Raw genomic sequence first — 10,492 nt, 5'->3', positions numbered from 1 at the left:
TGCCCCCCGCCCCGCCGCGCCGCCGCCGCCGAGAAGTTCAAAGGGCGGCCCTGGTGGTCTTGGCCGCCGTGGTCACGGGGGTGGGGGGACTCAGAGCCGACGAGCCGAGCCCTCCCCGGCGTTCTCACTCTTGGCCCCACAGAGCCCTGGGTGGCTCGTCCCTTGTCTTTGGCAAAACGCTCCCCCAAGCCCCCAGACAGGCTGTGGAAATTGTGCCTGGCGCCCCGCAAGGGCAGGTGAGCGCATGGTGCTTTGTTGGCTTTATGAGGAGATCGTGGGGGCTGTGGCCACAGGGGTGTGTGAAGGCTCCAGGCACCAGCAGGGAGACGGCGGGGCACCTCGCGGCTGCATCCCCTGAACAATGTACGCGTGCAGGGGTGGTGTTCTCCATTTTAAAAATGCATCTCGGAGCTGCAGGTCTAGCAGAAGTGCTGTCGGAGTGGCCGGCCGGGAGGACGCTCAAAACCAGAGTGCTGGGAAGAGCCTGCCGGCTTCGGGCTGCCTGGGAGTGACATTAAAATGCCCTTTCCCTGGTGCCACTGTGCTGTGCTCTGCGCCCACACTCCGGCCCTTGGGAGTCGCAAGTCTAGGGGGGGATGGCGGCCAGCCCCATGGCCCGACCCGGCTGCCGGGACCTCCCTGCCTTGCTGTCTCCCTCCGGAAAAATAAAAGAGGAAACAAAGGCGCGAAGGGAGGGCTGAGAGCAGGAGGAAGACCACAGGGAGAGAGAAGACTCTGGAAAGAGCTTCCCTTGTTTCTTGCAAGTCCCTGCTGCCCCCGGCTCTGCCCAGGAGGCACCGTGCTCTCTGGCCCCATGGTGGGCTTTGTCCTCCTTTACCCTCAGCGCACTGCCCTGGCATTGCTGGTCACCGGCCAGTCACCCCTAGCGAGGCTCTGCGTGGCCTCCAGGAGAGGTTTCCCTGCCCCTCCCTGGAGGCTCTGGGGAGGGGTGCTGGCTATGCATGGTAGTGGACAGATGCATGCATGCCGGTGCGCGCGCGCGCGCACACACACACACACAAGTACACACACGTGCAGAAAAGAACCAGCAGGTCCCCAGCAGCAGCTGGCTCTTTGCAAAGGGCTGTGCCTGCTCTTCATTGCCACATCTTGGCAAAGAGGCAACGGGTGGCCCTGCAAGTGGCTGTCCCCAGGGCCCTCTGATGCCTTCCTGGTAATCTTCCATCGGGAGACACAAGGTGCTTTTCCTCACCAAGTTTCTCCTCTTCTTATCTTTTAAAAGATCCCGTGTTCTGGGGAGAAACTTTTGGTCCAACTTCAGCGAGAAGCTTTGTCTGGGTGGCGAAGTGTCCGCCCATCCACGCTGACTGCGCCTACACCCCCAGGTCTCCCCAACGGGATCTGCAGACCAGGGGCCAGGGCTGCCTTCAGCACTCCGGCCAGCTCCTGGCCTCTGCCTCCCTAGTGGCAGCCAGGGAAATGTTTTCTTTGCTTGCTGGGGACCTTACCCTGTCTGAGGCTGAGCTGGGATCCCTCTGGGAAATGTGACTCTGGGCTCAGCTGTGAGGCACCCTCTGCCTGGTGGGGCCTCAGCCTTCCCTTTCCTGAAGCCAAGCGTTTAGAATTGTGCAGTGGAAACCTAGTATCTCTATTTGTAGTTTAGAGTGAAGCTCTCTGGCCAAAGCCCCTCCACACCATGACGACTTATGAGAGAGGCAGAGATGCTGGTTACTCTTGTCCCACCTCAGTGGGTGCCACCGGGTTTAGGACAGGTGGTTCTCACCACTGGCAGAGGCTGCTAAGGTGGAGCCTGTGTGGAGGTGCCTGCGGGGCGGGGCTGGGCTACACAGGATTCCAGAGCCTCAGAGCTACACCCTGTGGCCAGGTATCTTGCTTTCTGGATCCCAGAGCGTCCCCAGGAATGATGTACACGTTTGTGAATGAAAGAAACTCCCAGGCTTCCAGAAGTGGGACCCAGCTACCAGGTGTCTGTCTCCCACCTCGCTGAGGAAAGCGCCCCCACACCCACACCTTGCTGCTCAGTTCCTCCCTGGGACAGGGACGTGAGATCCTAGGGCTACAGCCCAGAGCGTCCCCAGGAATGATGTACACGTTTGTGAATGAAAGAAACTCCCAGGCTTCCAGAAGTGGGACCCAGCTACCAGGTGTCTGTCTCCCACCTCGCTGAGGAAAGCGCCCCCACACCCACACCTTGCTGCTCAGTTCCTCCCTGGGACAGGGACGTGAGATCCTAGGGCTACAGCCCAGAGCGTCCCCAGGAATGATGTACACGTTTGTGAATGAAAGAAACTCCCAGGCTTCCAGAAGTGGGACCCAGCTACCAGGTGTCTGTCTCCCACCTCGCTGAGGAAAGCGCCCCCACACCCACACCTTGCTGCTCAGTTCCTCCCTGGGACAGGGACGTGAGATCCTAGGGCTACAGCCCGTGGGTCAGCGTGTGTGGAAGTGGGTGCCCGTGGGATGCTACATGCTTGTACGGAGGCCGCTGTGGGGCTCCTGCAGACAGGTGGGGAGTGCAGCACGCGGCGGGGCCAAGTCCTCCTGGCAGCTCCCCGCGGACAGCCACTCGGTCAGGTGCCAGCCATTGACTGACAGCCTGCGGCTGGGGCAGCCGTGGTTCCACGTGAGCTGCACCCTCACCCGAAGACACTGGGCACCGTCCTGGCCTGTGACTTTCAACAAAGAGCTGACATCCCACGCCCTTGAGAAGTGGTGTAAGGTGACAGCATGGGACCTGGGGGCGCTGAGAGGCTGGTTGCTCAGTCTTGGGGGAGGTGCAGCAATTCGGGCTCCCGGACTCAGGCCCACACACAGCCCCTGCATCGCCCCTGCCTTCTGCTCAGATACAGAGGCACAAGGAGCATGGCCCCGTGGGTGCCGTGGAGGGGCTGGGAAGCTCCACAGCCGTGACCTTGAACCCAGTGCCCTTGTTCTTGCCCCGTTCCTGGCAGGCTCCGGCTGGGTGACCCTGAGACCACCCTGAGTGTGAACTCCCACCCTTGAAAAGCAAGGAAGTCCTGTGAGTGTCTTCCGCCTGCTCACCTACCCTTTCCTGGCTGCCGGAGGGTGGGTTTAACCCCCGCACGCTGAGCTGACATTCAGGAGTCAAGCCCCTTGCCATCTATCTGGGTGACACGCTTTGCGGGAGACCTGGGGCTCCGCCAGACCGTGTGAGGGACGCCAGAGCTGTCTGTGCCAAGGGCTGTACCGGGAGCTGGGGTCGCCGCGGAGAGAGAGGCGCCCATCTGAGTGGGCCCCCAGGTTGGATCTGGTTGCACGAGGGAGCCCAGGCAGAAAGATGGGAGGACAGGGGAGGAGCAGGAGGTCAGGTGCAGGGGCTGCAGGCAGGCTGTGCTGAAGAGGAAGGGCGTGCACCCTGACTTTCCCACCCCATGCTCCATGTCTGTGTGAAGGGCTGGTTTATTTTAAGCCAGAAGTGGCTCTTCTCATCAGCCATGTGCCCCCAGCCAGGCACTGCCTTTCTTGGGCTCCTCGTGCCCTGGAAAGGTTCCGGCTATGAAGGCACACAGAATGCCCCAGGGTGCCCGCCCGTGCTGTGCTTGTTTGCTTCTGGGTGGATGGAGTGCTGCTGTGTCCACGTCCCTTGGTCTGGTGAGCTGTCCACTGGGCTTGGTGCCTGCAGGGAGCCCCAGGGGTGCAAGGGCTGGTGGGGAGATAGAGTGGAGATGCTGTCCTCCCTTCTCCGTCCTGCGTTCTGCAAGGCCAGAGTTCCGTCCCTTCTCCCTGGTCCCAGAGCGGAAGTCCTATCCGCCCACCCCCAGGAACAAACTGAAGGTGGAGATGCAGCTCCCTGTGGTGACCAGCTTGAGCCTCCAGCGCCCACCCACTGCCTCCTACCCGCCGGCTTCTAGCCCCGCAGTGGCTTTGGACACCAGGCAGCAGAGGGGCTGGGGTGGCCCTGGGGTCTCTGCCGACACCTGTCATCCCTAACGCATGGGACACAGTCTTGGCGCTGGAGTTGCTCACGGACCAGGGCTGCCAGTGCCCTTGGGTGCGCGAACACCAGGCTCTGGAGACCGGAGTTCCTGTGCCTAGGCCTGAGCCTGTGGTGGGAGGGGTGGGTGGCTGTGACACCAGGGGGCCGGACGCCCGTAAAGCCTCCACATGGGGCAGCTGCTTCCTCTAGAGCAATTTACTTCTCCTTCGACTGACTTCCCCAGCCAAAAGCAAGGTAATTTTCTGCCTTGGGTTGTATTTATTACTAAAGTTATCAGGCCCTGTAATCAGTATTAACATCACCGTGTAAAGTAATACAAAACTAATTACTAGCTAAACTGAATTAGATCCACAGCAACTGAGCGGCTGACAGGAGGAGAGGAGCCAGTGTTTGGCTCTGCAAGCTGTGTTGTGGACGCCGCTCGTGTCCAGCCAGCAGCCACATGGTGGTCACCGCGACAGGGCTACCCCAGTCACAGCGAGGTCCTGACTGGTGGGCAGGGGCCCCTGGGGGTTGGAAAGTGGAAATGCTGCTGTTTCTTCTGGGTTATTCCACCTAGGAGAAGCTCCCGGGGCTGGACCCAGATCCCCTTTATCAAACCCTGGCCCAGGGGAGGACATCTTGTCACACTGGTACAGCCCTGCTGTCCCCGCCTGTGGATGAGGACAGGAGCTCGGGGAGCCTGTGCGGCTCTGGCTGACACCGGGGTTCAGGGGATGTCACAGCAGAGAGAAGCACAGACAGCAGAGAGCAGAGCTAGTGTCACGGGTGCCAGCAGCAAGAGGCACCTGGAATCACCAGGTCACGCTGACCCTGCCTGTGCTGGATGGTGGCTGGGCTGGCTTTTCATTAACCCTGTGGCCACGCACGCTGGGGCTGCCCACTGTGGGACCAGCTCTCTGAGCAGGCAGGGAGGTTAGGGCACTGGGGGGCTGAGACGCCCAGGCTGCATCACCTAGGATGGTGACAGGGTGGGGGCCGCTACCCCTTGGAGTCGGTCCTCAGGGGCACGTGCTGGGCTCCTCCCCCAGCCTCCCCCGCATAAAACAGGGGCACGTGTGGAGCCCAGTGTTTCCTCAGCTACACTGCGGGGTGCAGACATACGGAGTGGGTTTGGCCCCCGCGGGGTCCTGAGCCCCACCCCAGGGCTCAGCTCAGAGCGCTTTCACATCCCACACAGCCTGAGCCGCTGTCCCCCTTGTCTGAGGAAGCCTCTGTCCCGCTTTCTTCTGCACCTGTCAAAGGTCATGGCTGCTGTCCAACTGACGGGTGGCGGCAGTGGCTCCTTTGGGGGTCTCTGCAGACGTGGCTTCCACTATCTGCCTTTCCACTGTGTTGTGTGTTCACTCTGGTCCCAGATGGGATGCGGCCCGTGTGCCCCTTCTGGATGCTTCAGTGACAGATCCAGGACACTGAGGGTCTGGCGAGACAAGAGGTGCTAGGGACAGTGGCTGGTGAAGCGCCCAAGGGGAGAGATGGAAAGATGCCGGGTCCCTGCCTCCCTCTGTGCTCAGTGTCACCAGCGCCCACTTAGAGCCCCGACCCACCGAGGGCGTCAGACCCCGAACAGAGGTTGGTTCTGGAAAGGGGGCACCTGCGCTCCTCCCTGCAGGAGATGCTCTGGGTGTCTGTGGCCAGAGAAGGAGCACAGGTGCTGTGTCCGTGTTTTTATCGCTTCAAGTTAGATGGCAGAGCAGGCCTTGAAGAAATGGGGAGCAGCCCTTGGCTTCCAGATAAGGGGTCCCTGCAGCCCCCTCCCTGTGCACCTGCGTCGCTCCTGGGGCCAGCAGCCTCTGGTCTGGGCCTGTTGAGTCACAGGCTGTGTCTAGCGGTCGGGCAGAGGTGCTGATTGAGCCACGAGCGACCCCAGGGAATAAGACACAGGAGGCTTCTTCAGAGACAGCACCAGTCTTGAGGGGGACATGGTACACGGGAAGGACTCTTCCGGGGGACAGAGTCTCACTGTGTATGTCAGGCTGGTCTTGAACTTGCAGTGATCCTCCTGCCTCAGCTCCCAAGTGCTGGGGTCACAGGCACCCAACAGCACGCCTGGTGAGAAGGATGTCTTTGGGAATCAGCAGCAGGGGGCGGAGCGTGTGCTTGGAGACCAACACTCCCTGGAGGACAGGTGTCCCCTACCAGTAAAGGTGTGAACTGCAGAACCAGGCCACCCGGATGCCCCTGCCCCTCGGGGGTTCCCATTCACCTGCGGATCCCACTGAGCCTGCGGTGTTTCTGCCGTGACATCAGCTTTGGTGCATGTCTGGCCCCGTACCCTTCTCCCACTGGTCAGCCAGGGCCAGTTCTCTGGCTCCGGAAGCAGGAAACAACACAGGGCAGCCGAGAGGGTAGGGTGGCCCCGAAACCATCTCGTGTGCCGGTCCCAAGACTGCACCCCTTTGTGAGGGCAGCTGGAGGGTGCAGAGCTGTGGCTCCCCACTGCCTGGTGACACTTCTGAAGGTAGTGGTGTGGACAGTGTGGAGCAGGCAGGAGAGGGACGGCTGGGACCCACGGAGCAGAGGACCCTTCCCAGCGGAAGGGTCTTCCTGCCCTTCCGGGGATTTGAGAGCTTGGAACAGCACAGGAAGCAGAAGGGGGCGCCACAGGGGACGCTGGGCCCCATCACCCCGCCCTTGCTAGTTGGGCTAGGAGCCCCCGCTCAGTGGCTTCCTGGCAGCAGCATCCTCACCCTGGTCCAGGCTGGCTCTGCAGACTGCCCCTCACACTTGGGGGGTCCTGGGGGAAGGAGCCCCTATTGGGGACCTGCTTTGTCACGCTGGAGGCAGAGAGGGGAGCACAGAGCCTGCCAGGAAGGCGGGATGAGGGGCAGTGGTCAGGGAACCCAAGAGGCTTCCAGGCTGGAGACAGCCCGCCTTGGCTGAGGAGATGCGGGCCGGAGCTGGGGTCACCCGCGGCAGCCCCTGCTTCTCTGTCTCTCTCTGCCTCCCCACTCCCCGCTTCCGCTCTGTCTTTCCCTCTCACTCTCCATTTCTTCCCTCCTTTTCTTCTCTCCCCTCTTCTCCAGCTCCTCAGATTGTTTTGCCAATAGCTTGAGAAAATGTGCATATTTTAAGCAGCGAAAGGGCCTCAGACTGTGCCCTCTGGGGCGCCCTTTTGTCAGGGAGCGTCGGGGTGGCTGTCGCTGGCCTTCTTGCACCCACACGGCCGGCCGCTGTGGGTCCTCCCTGGGGGATTCCCCACCGCCCCATGGAGCCCGTCTCCCGTCAGGACGACTGTTCCAGGCAGCACATCCCGGCCCAGCTCTGTTCTCAGCCCCGCATCCAGAGCTGTGAAACCAGGTCCAGGAGCTCCACGTTCTTGTTTCCCTGTGTACCGGTGGATTTGCGCAGGATCCGCTAAGGTCAAAGCCTGTAAAGGGCCGCCGTGAGGACGCAGACCCGGGCCATCTAACTAGTCCTAGGTGGCCACACCAGGGGTTGTCAAGTGAGTGCCTCCCCGTGGACTTGCTGGGCAAAACGGGACTGCTGTGGCAGAGATGTCTTTCCATGGGCCAGCGGGGTCCTGGAGCTGTGCAGGTGGCAGGGACTGATTTAACAACAGGACACATGAGGGGCGGGGCCAACACCACGTTTATGGTGGAAACATTTTGTCTCACCACGTGACCTTGGCCATTCATCTTCCCCAGATGAGACTTCTCTCAGCCCTGAGGGCTTCTGGGAGGATCAAGGGGAGCCATGCATGGTGGCAACCCCAGTGTTCTCTGCGCGCCGCACCAGCTCCACTGCTGTTGGGACTGCTGAGTTGCAAATACAAGCAAGCCTCGCTTCAAGGAAGCCATTGGAAATTGGAGCTGGACCTCTAGGAGTACCTGGTGTTGGTGGGTGGGGCAGGCCTTTAACTCAAACGTCTTTCCTCTTCGACTACCCAAGGGTTGATTTTGGGAATGCTATGTGGCCTTGCAAATCAAATTACACCTACCTCGGGGCTGGGAATTAAGCTCAGTGGTTCCGCCGCCTACCTCACAAGCCCAAAGTCCCGAGTTCGATCCTGGGTACCCAGAAAAATAAAGACCAAAACAAAACAAATTACACCTTCCTGCAGACTCTCTGATGACCCTTACTAACAAGTTAAGAGTAGCATTTGCTCCTGCCGGATCGTGAGTTAAGACTTGGCTTGGAGCTGAAAGATTGTGAGAAAATCACGACCTGATATCCCTGCTCCTTCTGTCCAGCAGGACCTGCGTGCACAGGCATGCCCCAGCCGCCCAGGTGCAAAGTACACTGCTCAGATACAGACCAGAGAAGGCAGGCACAGGGGAGCGCAGGTCAGAGCAGTTCAGGTGCAAGTTAGAGAGCCCAGGTGCAAATGGGAATGCACAGGTGCAAGTCATCGGCTTTATAGGGAAAGGGAAGGAGACGCTGCCAGAGGGCCCTGCAGGGGTCCCGGTCTCCTGCCAGCCAGCGATGTCCATGAGATAGGAAAGCGGGGATGAAAAGAAGCACAGACAGAGACTTGAGAGAAGCCGAGTCCTGGGCTGATCTCAGCTGCTCTGCGCAGCAAGGACAAAGGACTCCAGGACATTACGAGTGTGGGAGCGGGGGAAGCTGGGCAGGCCTTGGAGCCCGCTGATAAGGACCAAGCAGGCGGGACCGTAGAATGAGGGCTCAGCATGTCTGTGCTGAGAGAACAAACGGTGACTTCGGAGGGGAGGATTTAGCTGGAGTCAGTTGACCTTGGCTGGGAGTGAACTCAGCCAAGCCTGCTACTTCCAGGGTGACACAGCCGAATTACAGAGGGACAGGAAGCCTGTGCCGCCATGGCCTGCTTATCCTGGGCACAGGTGTCTGCCACATCAGCTCAGGTATAAGCGAGAGCAAGTCCAGTGCAAGGCAGAGGAGCTCAGGTCCACACTAGAGGACTCAGGCTCAGGTCGCAGTGGCTGAGGCGCAGGCTGCAGCCAGAAGGCCGGTGCAGTGCCCCACACACCTGTCCCGTTCACACTGAACACAGGGTGGGGTGATGGCTGTGTCTGCCCTGCTCTCTGCAAACACAGACGAACACGAAGACACGGTGCCCAGGCCTGAGAGGCAGCGGGGTGGACAAGGGCCGGCCTCTCCTTCCTCCAAACTCCTGTGACCCCCAGGCCAGCGTGGACCCCAGGGATGGATTCCAGGGCTCCGAGGCCCAGCCCCCATCTGGCGAGGGCAGTGTGAGCCATTCTACACCGTGCCCCCTCTGGTTTCCAGCATGCCAGTGAGCTCAGGACAGCTCCAGATGTGAACCCCCAGGCCGTGCCCTGGATGCCAGTCCACAAGAGAGTGGGAGAGTCCCGAGGCAGGGGTGTCGGGTGGATCCTCGGTTCTCTGGAGTAGCACTTGCTTTATTGGGAACTCCTGTACCTGGATTTCATGTCCCGCATCCAAAGCCCAGCAGTGCAATGTTCAGCACCAACTATAAATCCTTCTGGATGTTACTGAGGAAGAAGTGAGTCGGGCGTCCTTTCAAGTGGGAGAGCCCTTCCTTCTCATCCCATCGGCTGCACCCCCCCATGGGCTGCCCCCCAGGACGGAGGCGATTTCCACGTTCAGCAGTACATTGGACCGCTGTGGCTCTGAAGAGTGGTCCAGAGGTCTAGCGGCGGTCAGACCCAGCCCTACAGCCAGCCTGCTGAGGCACGAGTTGCTGGCCCGAGCTTCTCTGGGAGCCTCTGCAATCTGGGTGCGATGACAATCACCTTTACTCAGGGTCAAGCTAGCTCCCACACTAGTTCACTTAGTCCTAACAAGGCCTCACAGAGGAGAGTTACCACCAAAACCCATTTTACAGATGGGGAGACTGAGGCAATGGCGTGCTCATTAGTTGGCCAGGGTCTCACGGCCAGGCATGGAATGGACAGTCTGCGGGGTCCCCCTCCAGCAGGACTGTCTGAGAGGTGGCAGGGAAGTGCCTGGGGATCCAGGAACTCCAGAGCCCTCTGTCATCCTCCTGTGGCTTCTGCTCGGGGCTTGTGACTACCACACACCATCTTGTCCGAGGTGGGTGTGGCGTGGCTGTGTGGGCTCCTGAGATGGCCTGAGAGTTTTGTGGATTTGACCCTGTTCCGACGGGATAAGTGGCCTTCGTTGTGTGGTGGGAGGCGAGTGAGTGCCCGGCGGCGGAGCCGCACCCTCCCCACGGAGGTCGCACGTGTGCCTCGAGCTGGGCGGGTGCTGTGCCTGCAGTACCAGTTTGCACTGGGAGATGGCGCCCTTCCCCAGGAGTTGGAGTTTGAGGGCCTCCAAGCCAGGGCAAACAAGCTGCAAGGACTTCACCAGCTGGCCGGCCGCATCCCGGCGCCAGGCCAGGATCCTCCCGGCTGTCACCAAGTCCTGTGAGGCCCCGAGCGAGACCGAGCACGGGGAGGGAAAAACTCCGGCGAGATGCTCGCCCCGAGGCTCCCGGGCGGGCCCCGGGGACCCTCCTGCCCCAGCCTCTCCTTCCTCTCGGTGGACAGGACGCGGTGTCCGGGGCAGGGGGCAGCGCAGGGGGCGATCGGCGTCTCCGGGCCCCAGCAGCCCCGCGTTTAACGGATGCTAACGGAAAGGCTTCGG

The 10,492-nt window shown here is 60.8% G+C and overlaps 1 protein-coding gene across 2 annotated transcripts in view; it reads left to right on the top strand.

Moving 5' to 3' along the window:
• The first annotated feature begins 2,434 nt into the window (after positions 1-2,434).
• Positions 2,435-10,492, top strand: part of Olfm1 (olfactomedin 1) — a 30,347-nt gene continuing 22,289 nt past the window's right edge. The window contains exon 1 of one of the 2 annotated variants that reach the window (XM_010608931.2): positions 2,435-2,701. In XM_010608931.2, coding sequence (XP_010607233.1) covers positions 2,450-2,701 — 252 coding nt within the window. In that variant the 5' untranslated portion in view covers positions 2,435-2,449. Of the gene's footprint in view, positions 2,702-3,483; positions 3,595-10,492 lie in introns of those variants that run through there. The other variant, XM_010608932.1, reaches the window with a different exon arrangement.

Source organism: Fukomys damarensis, unplaced genomic scaffold (genome assembly GCF_012274545.1).
Source record: "Fukomys damarensis isolate Sample0158 unplaced genomic scaffold, DMR_v1.0_HiC HiC_scaffold_36, whole genome shotgun sequence".
Lineage (NCBI taxonomy): Eukaryota > Metazoa > Chordata > Mammalia > Rodentia > Bathyergidae > Fukomys > Fukomys damarensis.
This window is presented reverse-complemented; position numbering and strand designations above follow the sequence as displayed.